At 35.2% G+C, this 20,177-nt stretch overlaps 2 protein-coding genes and 1 pseudogene across 3 annotated transcripts; 1 reads left to right on the forward strand and 2 right to left on the reverse strand.

The window, feature by feature from the left end:
- LOC107665856 (zinc finger CCHC domain-containing protein 4-like) overlaps positions 1–10,693 on the forward strand; it is a 16,460-nt pseudogene extending 5,767 nt beyond the window's left edge.
- Positions 2,905–7,740, reverse strand: LOC107665876 (tripartite motif-containing protein 14-like). 2 transcript variants are annotated; one of them, XM_016456936.1, is made up of 7 exons: positions 7,670–7,740; positions 7,031–7,201; positions 5,663–5,752; positions 5,153–5,383; positions 5,032–5,051; positions 4,706–4,839; positions 2,905–3,581 (listed from the first exon to the last, which is right to left on the reverse strand). In XM_016456936.1, exons 2-7 carry the CDS (start codon positions 7,181–7,183, stop codon positions 2,989–2,991), a joined length of 1,221 nt encoding a protein of 406 aa, XP_016312422.1. In that variant the 5' UTR covers positions 7,184–7,201; positions 7,670–7,740; the 3' UTR covers positions 2,905–2,988. The 2 variants fall into 2 exon arrangements, with proteins under 2 accessions (XP_016312422.1, XP_016312423.1); XM_016456937.1 differs by lacking the exon at positions 7,031–7,201 and having other exon boundaries at positions 7,670–7,712.
- An 852-nt stretch (positions 10,694–11,545) lies between the features above and the next one.
- On the reverse strand, positions 11,546–19,769 carry LOC107665857 (major facilitator superfamily domain-containing protein 8-like). The gene is made up of 10 exons (XM_016456914.1): positions 19,414–19,769; positions 18,967–19,040; positions 18,193–18,236; positions 16,488–16,728; positions 15,250–15,363; positions 14,945–15,089; positions 14,711–14,769; positions 14,462–14,570; positions 14,240–14,374; positions 11,546–11,666 (listed from the first exon to the last, which is right to left on the reverse strand). Exons 1-10 carry the CDS (start codon positions 19,467–19,469, stop codon positions 11,546–11,548), a joined length of 1,098 nt encoding a protein of 365 aa, XP_016312400.1. The 5' UTR covers positions 19,470–19,769.
- Between the last annotated feature and the right edge of the window lie 408 nt (positions 19,770–20,177).

Below are 20,177 nucleotides of genomic sequence, written 5' to 3' on the forward strand. Positions count from 1 at the left end.
TAAAATAAATGTATTTTAATTTTATAGTATATACTTATATATAAATACATTCATGAATGTTTTTAATTAATGGATTTTATAATAATACAAATAGCAATGTGTAACATTTTACCATATTTAGTGCAACACTTTTATTTGTTCCCCACAAAATATTGTTTTTTCACTAAATGTTTGGATTTCTAAAATTATTGTGCACTGATTTTTCTAGAATAACTTTTGCTGCCGAATTATCGACTAACCTAGTTTATGATAAATTTTTGTCATAGATTATAAATATACATAGGCCTATATTTTTTCATATTTGTTTATTTTATTTTTCTTTATAATGAAGTAGTCTGTATCTAGTAGATTGTGAAAGAATGATTATCAGTTCCACACACAGAGATATATAAATTCTACATTTATTTAAATGAGGAAAAAAAACTTCACTGGTATCGGATCGGAATCGGTATCGGCCAATACCGAACCCTAGGTATCGGAATCGGTATCGGAGGCAAAAAAGGCGGATCGGAGCATCCCTAATTCCTATACCCTTTACACAAAGAAAGAAGCTCAAAGAGTAGTTCAAATAAATATAATTTGAGCAGGATGGGACAGACAATGGTTCTACACAGGGCCATCGCTAGCAGGGCAAAAGGTGGTGACATTTCTAGGGGCCCTGGGCTTGAAGGGTCCCTCCTTCCGGAACGCGTTTTCAAGGGGGCCCACAGCAACAACCTGCATTGGGCCCCGGATACCCCAGCTACAGCCCTGGTTCTATAAAAGATTTGGAGGCCTTCATATTTACAGGGCCCAATAGTAACAGGAGTGCCTGAGAGCCATCACAGACCAAAAGCCTTGTTCAAGAGGCATTGTATAGGCTAAGGGACACATATATTCAAGCATAAATAAACATGTTTCATTGTTGATGGGTTTTTCGTATCAAACTGGATCGCGCAACATTAAAGCCCATACTACAACCCACCAAAATCTTTCATATGTGCATGTGTGAGAGTTTGTTTCTCTCCCGCTGGAGCAGAGAAGGTTCTGTGTGGACTGTCAGCTGTTGATCCTCCCTGGGGAATCGGCGAATCATGCAAAACACTTTCTGAGGACATCACAGTGCAGCGATTGAAAAGGCCCTCTGGACAACAAGAAGAGTAACGCACAATATCTGTTTGCGGACCGGAGCTGTCATTTCCTCCTGGATATGCTCTTGGGGTTAGGCTTCCAGAAAATTCTCTGTGTTGGGACACCACGGTAAGCACAAGTTGTTACTACTATACATATTAATATATTTAAAAAGTCTTAAAGTGTGTCCAATCATTTTCCTGTCAGTAAAATTGGCAAAATATCCAATGTAATGTATCTCCACGTTTTAACTTTGCAATTGAAATATTCTCTTTTACACATTCACAGATTACATGAGGTGATTAAGTTACGGAATATGGAGGGCAAGAGTCCTACAATGAAGAGTTTATTGCTGGATATTGATTACAGGTAAACACAATACAACATAATTCTTTGCAAATACAAGCTTAAATAGCCACATATACATAGAATTACATTCTGTTAAAGCAGCACTGTGTAACTTTTTCTGTTCAAAATTTGCAAAATGTATATAATGAGCGAGTAAATCATGAATTCATCTTCCAAACCGCGTTTTTGTCTTATTCCGAATCACTACGGTACACTTATAATAAGTACTTATATTTGGACTATTGTAGCCTGGTCGGGTCGTCACCGCTGCGGAGTAACACATACCTGCGTGAATCGCCATAGACATAAACTTAGAGAAGTAGCTCCGGTTGGAATGTTCTTCCGCGGGATGTGTGCAGTTCTGTTTATTAACCGCTAGAGCGCCAAAAGTTACTTAGTGCTGCTTTAAGAGGGTGCGCCACTCTTTTTGAGTATTTTATGTTGTTTGGAGTTTAATTAAGTATTTATTTTTATTATATGCTATACTATATTTTTTACATTGTTTTGCACAAGGTACTAGAGTATACTAAAGTAATAGACTGTTCCTTAAAGTTTACCTAGCTTTTTTGGTACAAGACAGTATTATATTATATGCTTGCACTATTAATAACTGATGCTCAGAAAGATTGTCCTGTATCTAAGAAATATAATCTACATTACTGTTCAAAGGTTTGGGGTCTTTTTAAAGAAATTAACACTTTTATTCAGTAAAGACTCATTAAATAGATCAAAAGTGTCAGTAATATTATAAAATAATGTTGCAAAAGATTTCTACTTTAAATAAATGTTGTTTACACCCCCATTTTTGAACATACAGTTCAAAGTGCACTATCCAAACTTAAATTGTTATAATTCATGAATGCTTTTGAATACAGACCTAAGGTGGTAGGACTCTTTTTAAAGAAGACAATCACGAAATTGTTGCAGAAGTGGAATTATTTCAAAATATGAAAGTATCAAAAAGTTATAGAAGTTTACATTTACTGTAACGAAAACACACTGTACTATTTTAATTTTATTTTATATAAAATAAATATTTTTCATAACAGGTTTTACTCTAAAATTGCTATAAAATTAAAGCCTTATGTCTAAATAAGTTATGTTCCAAATTTGAAGTTGATATAAAAAAAATTGGGATTCCTGTGAGATTTTATTTAGGGTGTTATACCACAAACAGACACCGTTTGACACCCAAACTCCACTGAATTTTTTTTGATGCATTTTTCTGTCACAAATGTCAACATTTCTCTGTCAATTTTACTATAAATAAATAACCACCAAATATGGAATCGTGAGATTCAGACTGATATGTATTTTGTCAAGATTATAAAAAGTTTTGATTCTAAAAGACCGTAATACATTTTGTAATATGACATTTGACCCCACCTGCTAAGGGGGAGGAGACCGCCAAAAGATTTAAAGTACCATTTCCATGGTAACGCAATGTCCAATTTCAAAATAGTTAAAGGGTTAATTGTATTTTTATCGAAGACAAAAAGTACACAGCACAACCGTTTTCGATATTGCGAATTAAAGACTGAGATTGCATATTTCCATATGATGATGGCCTTTGTCTTTGGATGAAAAAAAGCAGAAGGCTGGGTATAGAGGCTCAGTGAATTGATGATGTGCTCTGTCAAACACAGCTGTTTGCACTGCTGAAAACTCCTGCAGCGTTCTCATAGTCTCAGCATCATAAAACACCAAACGACCCTTCTGATATTTTACAAACACCCCTACTCTGTTTGGTGCTGCCCGAGTTGCTGTGACGGGTAGTGCCACATGTCGATCGTTGTGCCAGGCCGTGAGATGCCCATCCTGAAACTCAAGACTCCACGAGCACCTGTTCCGTCCGAGCTTGGCACCTTTGTCCCGCCCTCTCCTCTGTAGGCTACCATAAGCCACGCCCACAGCCCATGATGGACAGCAGTGCACATCTACCTCCCAGTAGTGCTGCCCAGATTTAATAGCAACAGAGCCCAAGGCACAGTATAACTGATCAAACCTTAGAGGGTCATTGGGAATGCAGCGGTCCTCTGAGGAAAGGCACAGGCCCCGTCCTTCTGAGGTCACCTTGATCTGTTTGTGACAGGTCCGTTTGTCAATCACCACATTAGAGGAGTCTGTCAAAATGAAAGCAAGAATATTCAGAAACAGCTGATTTACCCACAACATATTCAGAACATTTCTTGTTATCCATTAGCTAATCCTTCAAATACAGTATGATATATAGAATATGTAATAGTCTAAAAGTATAGTATGCACTATATACACTACCATTCAGCAGTTTGAGTCAGTAAGATTTTTTTTTAAAGAACTCACTTAAATTCACGAAAGTTGCATTTATTTGATGAAAAACACATTAAATACAGTAATATTGTGAAATATTATTATAATTTAAAATAACGATTTTAATATATTTTAAAATATGATGGAAAGCTGAATTTTCAGCAGCCATTACTTCCGTCTTCAGGGTCACATTATCCTTCAGAAATCATTCTAATATGCTGATGTAATACCTAAGAAACATTTCTTAATTATTAACAATTTTGAAAACAGTTATGCTGCTTAATATTTTTTTTGTGGGAACCATGATGCATAAATGGTTTCCATGATATACAGTGGTGTGAAAAAGTGTTGGCCCCCTTCCTGATTTCTTATTTTTTTGCATGTTTGTCACACTTTAATGTTTCAGATCATCAAACAAATTTAAATATTAGTAAAAGATAACACAAGTAAACACAACATGCAGTTTTTAAATGAAGGTTTTTATTATTAAGGGAAGACAAAATCCAAAACTACATGGCCCTGTGTGAAAAAGTGTTTGCCCCCTAAACCTAATAACTTTTTCACACCACTGTATATATAATTACATTTTTTTTTTTTTCAGGATTCTTTGATAAATTTAAAGTTCAAAAGAACAGCATTTATTTTAAACAGAAATCTTCTGTAAAATTATAAATGACCCTACTGTCACTTTTGGTCAGTTTAATGTGTCCTTGCTAAATAAAGTATTAATATCAAATAATATAATATTAAATACAAGTATTAATTTCTCTTTTTTTTTTTTTTCTTACTGAGCCCAAACAGTATACACAGTATACATTTTGAACCATATACACACACACACACACACACATATATGTATAATATATTTTCAAAATATATATTGATAGAATATATTTTGTATGAACTTGATTTATTCAGATCAAAATTATGGATTTTAGGGGCTGATAGTGTTTTTTACCCAGCAGCAGGTTCTTTCGTTGTAGCTGGGCTTTCAGATCTTTTGAGATGTTCCTAAGAACCTTCATGATCTTATGGATCCTTTCCTCATTCATTTTGATCTCCTCTTCAGCTGGGTCCAGTTTCTTACGACAGCTAGTTGAATAGGATACATTGGAGTTATATAGTTATTTAACTGTAAACATTGTAACGTATTAGCATGTTTGCTACTGAAGAGAACATAGAAAAGCATGTTGTTTTGAAACATAATTAGGTCATCTATAAGTATTTGTATTAAGGACCTATCACAAAATCCGCTATTTGTGAAATGGAAAAATATGGGCTTACGTAAAATCCTCAGGAAAAGGCTGAAAGCAGAGAACATGCAGAAGAGAATATATGTGATCCCTAGATTTTGTCAACAAGATTATTACAATGATATGAAATACATGTTTCATTGGATGGTTACCTGCTTCAAGGATTCTGCTGGGCTCTGTTGAGCTGATTGAATAGTGCTGATGTGTTTCTGCAGGAGGCCAAGGTGTTGATTCCAGTCTTGAAGAATTCGGTTTAGTTTACTGCTGGTCTCCCGGCGGTCTTGCTCTATCATGTCCAGAACAGCCTTCTCATCCTCCTGCAGAGCCATATGTAGCTCCTCAAAGCACTCCTGTACCTGCTGCTTCATTGCCTCTGAGCTCATCTTCAGCAGAGATGTGTGATTCATTAGTTGTTTAACAATTTCAGTAGTTTACAGCAGAGTTGAGGCTTTATCGCATTCAGGCAGACATTCAGTCTACTTTCTTGGACTTAATTTTGAATGATTCATCAGAGACTGTTATTATAAACAATAATGTAGGAACTTTTCCTGCCTCTGATCAACTTCCTTGTTTGGCTGATGCCACCAAGCCCTTCACACCAACCACCGGCCATATAGATCACTTTTCAAAATCAAATCAACTCCCAACAGAGTTTCACTTACATTCAGGTTTGCTTGCCGCTTTTTCATAGATTCCAGATGGGACTCTGTTCTTTTCCTCTCCTTCTTCAAGTCATCCAACCAGACTGGCAGCTGTTTACACACGTTTTGTTATGTTTTTGAATTATTTATTTATTACTGCACACTACTGTTCAAAGGTTTGAGGTCGGTACGATTTAAAAAAAGTAAATTAACATGTTTATTCAGTAAGGGTGCATTTAATTCAAAATCAGAAAATTGGAAAATTCAAGAAATTCTGTTCTTTTGAATGTTATAATTTTTGTATTTGTATGTTTGCCCACAAAAATATTAAGCAGCACAGCTTTTATCAACACTGATAATACTATGAAATGTTTCTTGAGCACCAAATCAGCATATTAGAGTGATTTAATTCTAAAGGATCATATGACACCAAAAAAAAAAATCAGGTTTACCATCACAGAAATAGATAACGTTAAAATATTAAAATAGAAAACAGTTATTTTAAATTGTAGTAACATTTAATATAATACAATATAATTATTTTCACTGCATTTTGATCTAATAAATGCAGCCTTGGTGATCATGAGACTTACAAAAAAGTAATCCTTAAACATTTTAAAAATCTTACCAACCCCAAATTTTTTAACATTAATGCAAGTCTTAAAGGGGTCCTATTATGCTCTTTTACAAAGTCTTGATTTTGTTTTGGGGGTGTACTAGAACAGGCTCTCATACTAGGTTGTTCGAAAAACACATTATTTTTCACATATTTTACATTATTACAACACCTCTCTCCTCAGTCTGGCATGAACGGCTCGAATAGTTCCTGTATCAAATGAAGGCCCGCCTTCTGAAATACGAAATGTGCTGTGATTGGTTAGCTGGGCCAGTGTGTGTTGTGATTGGCACCACTTGTCGGCACCTGGTCGGGAAATGTCATGCCCCTTATCATAGCTGCCTGCGAGTTTTAGTGTAAATATTGTGTCAGAATCAAATCAATTTGAACGCGATTTAAACCCGGATGATTGTAACCGCTCTAAGTTCATCTGCCTTGGGAAAGCTTAGTGATAACACTTGTTGTCTTCTCTAGTGCAGCTCAACCAGGACTCGTCCTATTCGTCGATATTTGTGATATCACAAATCCCGGAAAATATGCTTTGTAGTCCAAACGAGTCGTTCGTTGTAGTTTTTAAAAAAGTGATTTCTGTTGAATAAAATATCTCCTTTTGAAGTGGACTTTGAGCTTTGTAACTTTGCATATCTTTTTTTATGCTCAAACAGCAACATTACAGACTAACTAAAGTTGAAAAAGTGAAAAAGCATAATAGGACCCCTTTAAAATTTCTTCACTGTTGCAGTCCGTGAGCAGGTTAGAAAATCTGTCATTACCTCTAAGGGTTTTGGAGAGATGGCTCCAGTTCTCCTGATCAGTTTTGGAGAGCGTGGGAAGGGCTGGGTAACTTGTGTCCCTGAACGAGCCTCGGTAACTAGACAGAAGGAACTGATTTCCTCTGATAAAGACCTAAAGTCTTTCTCTGCCATCTCTCCAAGTTCTCTGAGCTAATGGGAGTTGATGTGCAGAAACATCATAAATATCACTTTAGTAGTTTTTAGTGATCATAACTCTGTCATGTACAGTTGCATTATCTAATGTTGGAATGCAAAATGCAAAAAGTACAAAATGTTCTAAATTAGCTTGTTTTCTCAGAGGACATGAAAATGAGTTCCTTCTGACTTCCTGCTAATGCACAAAATGTCATAGCAAGCCTTTACTAGAACACACTGAATGCCAAAAGTTGCATTTATATCTGCGTAGCCCAAAGCAAGGAACTGAACATTTGAAACGTAATCACACTTTTGAGCAGCCTGAACTTAAGGCTTATGCATTGACATTGGCACATTATCAAGTTACACAGCTCTTGAAGTGCTTTAAAAAGTTTGATACTGGCTATATCTTAATGAAAATGTAAATTAGTTGTGTTCTTTGTCACTGAAATATGCAATAAAATAAGCAATAAAATGACTTACCTAAAAGACTGTTAAGAGAGTAAGTGAATGCATTTGGTTGTCGTCCTCCTGCAAGCACTTTTATGTTCGTCTGTGGAATGTGTTGAAAAAGGTGTGTAGCCCCTTTTAACAAGCCAAAGCCTGCTGCATATGCATATATGTGTGTGTGTGTGTGCACTTTTGCAGGGTTTTATAACCGACAGGATTATGTCTGCTCAATTCCAGACTTGTTGACCTGCAAGGTTCGGAAATAGCAGCAGATTGTGGTTTTTATTTAGCTTTTCTGAAATGCATGTTGACGCTTGCATTAAATGCATTTTGCAGCCATCAACCTCTTTGTTTTTCTGCCCTCTTAGGTACTGCCAGTTTTACGGACAGGATGAGTTCTGCCGCTATAATATGTTCAACCATCACTTTTTTGATGATGAGGTAAAAAAACAAACCTCCTTTGATGTCAAATGTGGTCACTGTAGTACATTCTGATAAGTCAAGATACGCTGTTTTGCAGGAAGCGGTCATGTTTTTTCAAGGCTTTCTGCGTGAGGAGGGAGGAGCCAAGGTAGTCATGGTAACAGAGCCCCCATTTGGAGGCCTAGTGAAGCCACTAGCCAACAGTTTCTCTCAGATGTCAATCACCTGGAAAAATCAGAATAAAGGTATGAGGAACGGCATGCATGATTTATTTTGATTTATCCTTTTTTTTTTTTTTTTTGCAAAAACTTGTACTTGTGCATGTTTTACTTTCAAACATACTGCATTATTAAATGCTGTTTTCAACAGTTTACCCAAAAATGAAAATTCAGCCATTATCTACTCACCCTCGATTAGATCTTTTTTTTGGATTTTTTTCCATTCTTCTTCAGTGGAAGATAAAAGTAGAATTGTTTTGGTTGATCTCACAAAAAGCTATCATATGGCTTCATTTGACTTGAACCACTTTTAAGTTACTTTTATGGTATTTTTGCATACTTTTTGAAACTTGAAACCCTCAGTTTCCTCCCGTTCATTGTAATTGCATAGAAAGGAGAGACCAGCACAATTTCTCTGAAGTTCTCCTTTTATATTCCATGGAAGAAATAAAGTCATACAGGTTTGGAATGGCATGAGGGCATATCATTCTTATCTGTTGTTGTTGATCTTTAGTAAGCAATGCAGCTGCGATGCCAATGATACGGATCTTCCCGTACTACTTTGAATCCCGTATCCTTGAGTATTTTCCCTCCTTCTCTATGCTGGATTACCAGGTATTATAGGAATATTGTGTTAATGTTAATAAATATAATGATATATTTACAGGGTTTAATAGTCCAGTGTTATTCTTCGTTCTCAGGTTGATTATGATAACCACCCTCTATATAAACACGGAAAGACGGGCCGTAAGCAGTTACCTGTTCGACTATTCACCAATCTGAGCCCTCAAAGATATCATTCTACCAGAGGATGAAGGTTACAGGTGCACAAAAAAACAATGCAATCTGAGCTTGTTTTGGCCCAGAAGAGATACAGAAGTTTTTTTGCTTTTTTTTTGTAGATTTCTTTAAAGGGTTTTTTGAGGGAGAACCAATTAAAAATACAGATTTCGATTGCATTGAGGGTTAAACATGCACTTAATCATTTTATTTTGGAGTGTAATTTGCTATAAATGCTGTTATTAACTGCTTTGAGGTGGTTTAATAATTACCACTAATATGTTTTTCAATCCTTCTCAGATTTTGCAGTGTTTGTGAGAGGTATGTGTCGGCTGCAAACAAACACTGTCCAAAGTGTGACACATGCCCATCGAAGGTAAATGCTGTTGTCTAAGTCAGTGTTTGGAATAGGAGTAGCTTAACTGACATTTCCCTATCTATCTCACAGGATGGGCGAGAATGGAGGCACTGTGATGAATGTGGACAGTGAGTGAAACCTTGTAAGCAAATCTGAATTCAGTTAAACTGTTTCCTGTTTATTTCTTGCTCTCACCACTTTCTTTCTGCTCTTATTCTCTCTCCAGCATGGCGTCATTGTTCCTCATGTGGTCACTGTGCTCTCCCTGATCACCCTTGTGGTCCGAGCCAAACTGGCTGTTTCAACTGTGGCAGCCAAAAACACAAACATAGAGCCTGTCCTAATACAAGAAACGGTGAGCATAAACCAGGCTTATTAAGAGTTTACAAAAAAAAAAAAAAGTTACTTGAATTAAAAACATTTACTGAAACATAATATTTAAAAAACGAACTTATTTCCGCTAGTTCCCAGGGCAGCATTTCCCATTTTAATTACTTTAACTTGATGTACTAAAATAACAAAAACTGAAATAAAAATGTAAAACTATATTGACACAAATAAAACTAATGAAATGACAAAAACACAACAAAATTACTAAAATATAAAAATTAAAAACTAATTAAAAAAATAGAAATTTTAAATATTAATGACAACTATAATAGTATCTCTAGACATTCAGAATAATCAGTTGATGCTATACTGACGATACTGTAGTAACATGTTTCTACATAACACCTAATTTATTGATTTCTGCACTCATGCAAACTGGTTTTTAAAGTATACTTAATATTAATATAATTCTCTTGAACATTTTGCCAACAGAATGATTGTACCGGGTGGTCGTGGTGCTCCAGGCCTGTTGAAACACATTGCTGGCAAATCCTCAACTAAGAACAAGAGGAGAAGAACAGTTACATGATCTCGCATCGCAGTGCATTACAAGAACGATGGTTTTGTGGCTGCTGAAAATTGCATCATAATCACAAAGTGAGATCACAAAGTGTCAAACGACTAACTGGTGTTAAACCTAGATGTATACAAGAAGGTTGTTGTGTATGTACAGCCACAGTTGTCTTTTTGCATCCTGTTTTTGTCACAAGCTCATCCTACATTAGAACTTTCTCAGTACAATTGACACGTTGTCTGAACAAACCTCATCCACGGTCTGGAGTAACATTTCAAAGAAGCTTTGTTCCAGCTTATGTGGCTCAAACAGTGACCATCTGTGGATAAAACCTTTGAATACAACTACTGTATTACTGGAATGGATGTCATTTTTGTATTTTTCAAAAATGACAAACAGATTTCTTGTTAAAGATATCATTTTTTATATATTTAAAGAAACTGATCCCCAGAAACCATGTCATACTTCCTGTTTTCAAAAACATTAAAGGAACAATTTATTGCCAGTTTTCAAAATATATTGTGATTTATAATCTATGAGCTTTAACACAAACAAACCAAGCATTTGGCTTGAATTTAAAATAGTCTTTTGGTTGATAATCACCAGTAATTATGGATTCAGCCAAAATCAAGTGATGCTCAGCACCTAGTTTAAGTTTTAAGCTTAGTGTTATTAAAAAGAAAGAAACGCCAACATTGGCTTCAAGCCTGTCCCATCAATGCAGATTTACATAAATCACCTGACACATTTGTTAAGGTTTTACAACACCAGAAATTCAAGTTATTAAAAATAGAATATTCAAATGAATAAATCATAATCCATAAAGTGTTAAACAACCGCACAGTACTTGTGTCTCATAATCTGCGATGCTTCATAACCCATTAAGCTGCCAATAATTTTGAATACTTCACATGGGTCTTTTTAGAGTCTGCCGTGGTTTGCTTTTATATGGTGTCGAGCCATGTAATGCTACTTTATACAATACTTACCATATTGTTAGGTTTAGGAATAGGGTTTGGTTTAGGGTTAGTTGCATGTAATCATGCATAATTTACTGTTATTATTACAGTAAGTAAATGTAACAAGGACACTGTAAAATAAAGTGTCACTTTACTGGCACTTTTGAGTTTAATGCATCCTTGCTGAATAAGAAGTATGTCTTTAAAAACCTTTTGAACAGTAGTGTATATTGCTATTTTAATAAAATAAAATAAAACTGCGCCAAATTAGTCGGATAGCTCACCTGCCCACTGTATTTTAGGATATTGATTTCCCCATGGCAACAAGATAAAGAAACCTGCAAATATGAGAATCAAGCCTCCAAGCAGCAGTGGCCGATCTCCTACCCTGAAAATAAACCCAAAACCAAAACAGAAATGATTTTATCTGAGAGCAATGAGGAAGTCATGTGTTCAAAAACTGCTAACGTCCATTATATAGGTGTTGGGTACAGAAGAAAAAAATGCAACTGACATTAAGTTTTCCTAAGATGACCTGTTGTAAGACTAAAACAATCAGAGGTTTTATGGCTAGTCATCTACAATGAGATGTTGATATGTCAGATTGAAGTAAAAAAGCAGGTCTACCCCAGAAACCATGTCATACTTCCTGTTTTCAAAAACATTAAAGGAACAATTTATTGCCAGTTTTCAAAATATATTGTGATTTATAATCTATGAGCTTTAACACAAACAAACCAAGCATTTGGCTTGAATTTAAAATAGTCTTTTGGTTGATAATCACCAGTAATTATGGATTCAGCCAAAATCAAGTGATGCTCAGCACCTAGTTTAAGTTTTAAGCTTAGTGTTATTAAAAAGAAAGAAACGCCAACATTGGCTTCAAGCCTGTCCCATCAATGCAGATTTACATAAATCACCTGACACATTTGTTAAGGTTTTACAACACCAGAAATTCAAGTTATTAAAAATAGAATATTCAAATGAATAAATCATAATCCATAAAGTGTTAAACAACCGCACAGTACTTGTGTCTCATAATCTGCGATGCTTCATAACCCATTAAGCTGCCAATAATTTTGAATACTTCACATGGGTCTTTTTAGAGTCTGCCGTGGTTTGCTTTTATATGGTGTCGAGCCATGTAATGCTGCTCCAATAGTGGTTAAATTCACAGTTTAGGTAACAAGGGAAATTGTAGTTCAACATTCAGAAATTCTAAAGTTATTAGATATTTACATTTACAACTCCATAAGGCTCTTCAGAATCATGATTTTTGCTACACAAAATAGCTAAACAATTTATACAATTGTCTATAAATTAACATACATAATGTTTTCTATCTTTAAGTCAGGCCCATTTCTCTGAACTGTCCTTGTGTAGTTGGTGGAGGCACCTGTCAGTCATCTATCCTTCCATGGCGTACAGAGAAGGCGATGAGTCGTTTGTACATAGCACTGAGGAGAACGACTGCAGCTAGTACTATGCCACATATGACACTGAAGGTCCATCGGGGTCCCAGGATGGTGTAGACGTGAGAGACGAACACAGGCCCGAGGGTCCGCGCACCACTTCCTGATGCTGTCAGCCAGCCCATGTAAACCCCCTGAGTTCACACACAATTGGGGAATGGAATAAATAACATTAATTTAATTAATCATCATGTTACTTTAATTTGAGATTTGAAATTTCAAAAGAGAAAAGTGTTTTACCTGTGGTTTGGGGCCCAGTATCTTGGAGTATAAAGTGTAGGACATTACGTTGCATGTTGGATAACCCACTCCAATCAGGATGTCAGAGGTAATGTACTGTGCGACATGAATTACAGGGGTAAACAAGCACCAGGTCTGTTCAGACGGGCATCCAGTGGGCTCCAGAGAAGTGTTTGAGGGTGGGGTGGGTGCCAGTCGTATTGTTGGCAGAGTGTTATTCTTAATGTCTGCTTATGGGGATAATATTAGTTTAATACACACAAATTTAAGCTGTAATATACTGTACATTAGCATTCAAATGTATGGGGTTGGTAAAAGTTTTGTATGTTTTTAGAAGAGTCTTTTATGCTCACAAAGGATGAATTTATTTCATTAAAAATACAAATAGCTGTTTCATATTTGATTATATATATATATATATATATATATATAATTGCTAAGTTTTCAGCAGCCATTACTCCAGACTTCAGTGTCACATGATCCTTCAGAAATTGGATGAGATGATATTGCAATTGAGAAATATAGTCTAGCAGGAAAAATACGGTCCCATGTACCCACTTGGTTTTGATTGTGCTTTCATTGCAAAGATATTGAAAAGACAACCCACCACCCAGCGGGGTCACTTTTGATGAGGTGGAGATTGATGATGATCAGTGAAACAGTTTTGATGACTTTTGCTTTCAATTAGCTGGTATTATCAGATTGCCAATCTATGCCACTTGGAGTGATACATTTAACAACCTTGCAATTGATTTAAGAGAAAAAGCTAGTTTAATTTGGCTAATGCAGAAAACTCTTGCGAAACAAAATAGCAGAAGTGATATTGTTATGAGCCTAAAATGTGATATTTGCCCGTTTTCACCAGTAAAGAGTGGTTGTACCATGTCAATGACCTTTCCATTTGATTCCTGGTGTCAGAATTATATGAAAAAGTGGGTTAATTTGTCTTTGTATGTGTGGTTCAGGAGTTATGAAAATCTGCATTTTTCGCCACTCGCATTGAAATCAATTCAAGATAGCCGCCAAACGAACCCCATGGGACATTTGTTGACCTCGGCAACATCAAAAATTCTTAACTAGACACCATTAGGGTCCCAAAAAATCAGGTTACAAAAAACTGGCAAGCAGGTACATGGGAACCTATTTTTCCTGCTAGACTAATATTAATGTCGGGAAAAAAAATCCAATGACCAAAATCAAAATGCCATAAACTAAGCTATTCAAATGTCAAATCTTAAACGTTTTTTACCGTGCTGAAACCACTTTTACCACCAGGAAGACGAGGATGGACTCAAAGCCAATGGCAGCCAATATGATACCGTTGTAAAAAACGGCTTCTTTTCTTGTCCACGCAAACATGTCCATTGATAGAGGAGTAGATATACTGTAGGCGAAAAAAATACACATGAATTTGAACTGATCACTAGATAAGCTTTTAAAAATTAATCTAGATGAAAGTATCACCACTGACGTTTCAAACACAGCAAAAATGAAGAGAATAACAAAGAAAAGGACATTAGATGTGAACACTGCGATCTGGTCGATATCACCTTCTACCTCAGGAGCCACATCCACTCGCTCTAAACGCAGAAAGACAAAGCACTGTGTAAAATCATTTGAATTATTGCGTGAATTATTATAAAATAGACTGTACAGGAACACCATTGTAATGCAACAGTACGCTACTTACGTATTTAAACAGTAAAATAAATATCTTTACCTTCTGGGGTGTAGTTAATTGCACGGATAAGCTGTCCATGGTCATCCACAAAGTGCTCCCTAAATAATTTAAAACATTTTTATTCTATGTATTGCTCAATTCAAGAACAGTCAAATAATGTAAGCTTTAGGTCAGACCTGAAATAAAACACTCAAATGTATATGTATTTATATGCTATCATATAACTATTGTTCAGCTGCCAAATGCTGCAAAATACTGAGGTTAAATAATTACCTCAAGACTAATATAACCAGCAGAATGTTAATGACCCCGAAGCAGGCTGCCAACAAAGCTGGAGCGGTGTACATATTAACCCGAAGCTGGATGACATTCACACTGACGCCAGTCTCTCCAAAGAATGACAAAGCAGCCTGCAGAGCTGAGAAATTAATACAGTCAACATCCTTTTAATGTCAATGATCCCTATTCAATTATATTTAAAAAATCACTATCAAACAAAGTTGGGAACAATTACTGTTCTTACAGACCAATTTCACTTCAAATGCATTCTGCAACTAACATGATAACTTCACACAAACCTGGGCCAAGTATAAAGCCGAGAGCTTGACAGGCGCTCAGATTAGCCATTGCACTGGTTCTCTCCTTCAGGGAAGTGGCACCAGCCACATAAGACCTCACAACTGCTACATTACCTACAGGACAGGATAAAGGACCTTAACAATGCAAATAAATAAAGTACTTTACTTCGTGCTTGATAATAACGGTTAATAATTAAATAAATAAATAAAATAATAATTGCATCTGCATTTGCTACAGTTTTGTACAAGAAATGTTTCTGAATATTACATTATATTGGATTGATAATCATAGTAGTATTCATTTATTTAAAGTATATAACATTCAAATTTATTAAGTTTGGGGTTGTAAGATTTTTTTAAGAAGTCTTTTATGTTCACCTATGCTGCAACTACTTGATCAAAAATAGAGGAAAAATAGTAATATGTGACCCTGGACCACAAAACCAGTGTCAGTTTTTCGAAATTTAGATTTATACATCATCTGAAAGCTGAATAACTAAGCTTTCCACTGATGTATGGTTTGTTATGATAGGACAATATTTGGTCAAGATACAACTATTTGAAAATCTGGAATCTGAGGGTGCAAAAAAATACTGAGAAAATCGCCTTTAAAGTTGTCCAAATAAAGTCCTTAGCAATGCATATTACTAATCAAAAATTAAGTTTTAATATATTTACAGTAGGAAATTTACAAAATATCTTCATGGAACATGATTTTTACTTAACATCCTAATGATTTTTGGCATAAAAGAAAAATCTATTATTTTGACCCATACAATGTATTTTTGGCTAATGCTACAAATATACCAGATCAACTTAAGATTGGTTTTGTGCTCCAGGGTCACATATTATAAAATAGTATTAAAATGCAAAATAACGGTTTTCTGTTTTAATATATTTTAAAATGCCATTTATTCCTGTGATGGCAAAGCTGAATTTTCAGCAGCCATTACTTCAGTCTTCAATGTCACATGGTCCTTCAGAAATCATTTTAATATGCTGATTTATTTTTGTGGAAACTGTGAAACAGGATTTCAGGATTCTTTAATGAATATAAAGGTCAAAAGAACAGCATTTATTTGAAATAGACTTTTTTGTAACATTGCAAAATGTTACAATTTTTACTGTCACTTTTGATCAACTTAATGCATCCTTCCTTGCTAAATAAAAGTATTAATTTCTTTCTCTAAAAAAATCTTACTGACCTCAATTTTCGAGATACGTGTATATAAGTTTACCTGCTCCAATGCCCACAAATGTACGAGCCAAAAGCATGTGAATTTTGTTGTATGAGGGAGGTAGGTAGACATAGGTGTAGTAAATGTTAGCTGAGACATTGATGAATATAGAGCAGACTAGAGGCTCTTGCCGAGGCCTGTGATTGGACCACAATCCAAAGAGGGGTGAGGCCACCATCTGACCCAAACTATATGCAGCAACCACCCATCCCAAGAAACTGGCATCTGCACTTTCATCAATCTAAAAAAGACAAATAGAGCATGATTGATGGACTTACAAGAGAGTCACAGACTAACAGGGCTTGAAAAATGACTGTGCAACTGTGAAAAAATATTTAGGCATTCTGATTCAAGTGACCCGATCAGAATAAATCAACAACAAATATTTATGTTTCGCACTACAGTTGGCTGCTTTTCATGCCTTTAATCAACAGAGCAAGCGTGAAAAAACGTGTACTCAGCTCAACAGAGGACTATACAGTGCGTGCATAATTATTATGCAACTGCAAGTTGATATTCTGGTCATATTTTTTCCCAAGCACATTTGACCAATTCCAAACCACATCAATCTTAATAACTACTATTCATTATAAATGATATATAATTGTCTATGAAGGATGGAAGTGAAAAACGCCTTATATTCAAGTGTGCATAATTATTAAGCAGGTTGTCTTTTACAGATAAAATTGAAAAGAAATTTAACTCAGACTGAAAAGTCAAAAATTATTAAATGGCCATGAGAAGGATGCAATACTAGAAATTGCAAAGTTAAGGCGTGACCATTGGAGAGCGAAATGCTCATTGGGTCAGCAGGGTCAGAAAAAACTGCTTAAGAAGAAGACACACATTAACTGCAAAATAATTAAGAATTAAGGTGAAGAATTAGGTGTGAAACCATCAGGAACCCTTTAGTCTCCTCATGGCCATTTAATGATTTTTGACTTTTCAGTCTGAGTTAAATCTCTTTTTTTGGCTCATTTTTAGAGCCCGACCGATATAGGTTTTTTGGGGGCCGATGCCGATACCGATACCGATATTAGGGAGTAAAAAAAGACTGATATCGATATATCGGCCGATATTCTTTATGTGTAGGCTATATTATAGTACAGTATAGTCAAAAGTTTGGACACACTTCCCATTCGTGTGTCCAAACTTTTGACAGGTACTGTATATAGAATACAGTATATAGCCCACATAAACAGAATATATATATGTATATATATATACACTGAACAAAATTATAAATGCAACACTTTTGTTTTTGCCCCCATTTTTCATGAGCTGAACTCAAAGATCTAAGACTTTTTCTATGTACACAAAAGGCCTTTTTGCAGTTTAATATTCACAGACACAGTCTATATGTAATGACCTGTTTTTTATTTATTCATCAAAAAATAAGACAAATTCCATGAAATTCCGCGTTATACAGTAAATTCCGTTTTTATGACTGGATTCCGTTTCTAAGTCAAGCTTAACTTAGGGTATCATACTTTGCACAGAATTTATAGAATTGCGATACTAATAAACGTTCACTTCACTCAAATCTCAAATGCACAGAATACAATTTGTTCCTGTAAATCAAACAGTAGAACATACTTCTAGAAACACAAGGTCATGGGTTTGATTCCCAAGGAACGCATCAACTAATAAAATGTATAGCCTGAGTACAATGTAATATAGAGTATGTAAATGTAAATACACTTACATTCTTCAGATATGGCCATATGGAGGTGATGACAATCGTAAAACCTAAGAAAAAACATTGCAATTACTAATACATATTACACGCATTTACTTTGTACTATACAAACAATGCAACTACCATTAATTTATCTACTACTAACTATAATATAATTGTAAATTGCAACAGCTGTACAGACAGATTCCTTCTTGCTACACCTTTACTATTTTTTATGAGGTTCAAAGGCATAAAATGTTGAATTGAACTGCACAGTGTACAATTAGTAGCCTGTCCTGACACTGGACAAACATCTTGCAGGTTACAGCAGGTTTTCAGCTCTAAAATGAATGGATACATTTACGTTCATTGAACCGGATAGCACAACACATCTGCACAGCAATGTTCACTGTAGGGCTGCACAATTAATCAAATTTCTAATCGCGATTACAATTACGGATGTCACAAATACGTAATTGTTCAAAGACTTACATTATTCTGCATGCTTAAGATGTGTGTGTGTGTGCGTGTGTGTATGTTTCTTTCTACAGGTTTATCTTAAGGGTTTTTTCCATTGTTTTCATTTTAGTTTTAGTACAACATTATAATACCATGCTTTTTTTTATTTAAAGTAAAAACCAAACCACTTGTAATTAATAATCACAATTACAATTTCAAGGGAATAATCGACAATTATGATTTTTGTCATAATCGTGCAGCCCTAGTTCACTGTCTGATCAGTAAGATCAAGTAAGTCAATTCAGGAATATGGGAATGAGAGAGTAAGAACATGTTTCTTACCAACACTGCTAAGGAACATGGTGAAATACATGACCCTGATGGACCTCCAGCGGCTTCTGTCTGCATCCCCATCACTTACAGAGGAAAAGACACAACTTATTAACATTCATGGATATACAAATTACAATCATAGCTCTCTATTAATTACACTTAAGCCTATTTAATTACAATGATTCCATGCATCATGCATGTTATGTGTGTATTATGACAGGAGCTCATGAAAGATGTGACATTCATATCTTCACTCCCCCCAGTGAGCCTAAACGTTCACACTGACGTGACTTAATCTATTTAGAACTTATCATGTTGTGCATTAGTGACAGAAATGCCCTTGTGACATAACACACAGGCAACAAAAACTTTCACAGTTCAGACGTCATTTCAGAACAGAAAACAAGATCAGCCCTGCCCGACTGCGTCATTACAAATGCAATTATCAAAACGTACCTTGTAATATCGCCTCTGAGAAGCGGAGTGTTTTCATCAGACTCCAAAAGTGACATTATTGGTGATTAAGCAGCTTGCGAAATGAAAAGACGACACGACTGAGTTCACTGAATGCCAGCTCTTTACATTGACATGCTCTTTATAATCAAGTTAACTTGACTGAAAACTGTCTGGATTTGCACAACACATATCTCGAAAACGCATTCAGGCCTCTGTATAATATGCCCATTTTAGCTGTTATAAGCACAGTAGTGTTAAGAGTAATTCGGCGTTATTTCACGCGCAGTCTACAGTCCATTGATTGTTGATTCAGCGCAAACTTCAATCATCTGAAACGTTGTCACTCGTGAACAGTGAGAAACAGAAAACAACAGCGACAACCAGACTTCAAAATAAAAGCCCCCTTACTATTAATTTTCATTTTTTTTTAGATTATTGTATTTATTCATATTTTCAATGTATTTAATGCAAATTAATTTTTAAATTAGCAACATTAATGCAACATTTTAATTTATAAAAAACTTTATATAATATTTTTTCAGTGTATTTAATGCACATACGTTTTTGTTTTAATTTGCAACATTATTGCAACATTTAATTAAAAAAAAAAACTATGCGTGTGTGTGTAGCAGGGGCAATTCTAGGATTTTCATGAGGGTATAATAATAAAAAACTAATAATAAAAAAATAAAATAAAAAAATGTTTGACTAATAGGATAGGGTGGTATACTAAACTTATTGCAGTATTCCATTGTATTGCATAG

The sequence above is a fragment of the Sinocyclocheilus anshuiensis genome, unplaced genomic scaffold (assembly GCF_001515605.1).
Source record: "Sinocyclocheilus anshuiensis isolate Anshui unplaced genomic scaffold, SAMN03320099.WGS_v1.1 scaffold647, whole genome shotgun sequence".
Classification (NCBI taxonomy): domain Eukaryota; kingdom Metazoa; phylum Chordata; class Actinopteri; order Cypriniformes; family Cyprinidae; genus Sinocyclocheilus; species Sinocyclocheilus anshuiensis.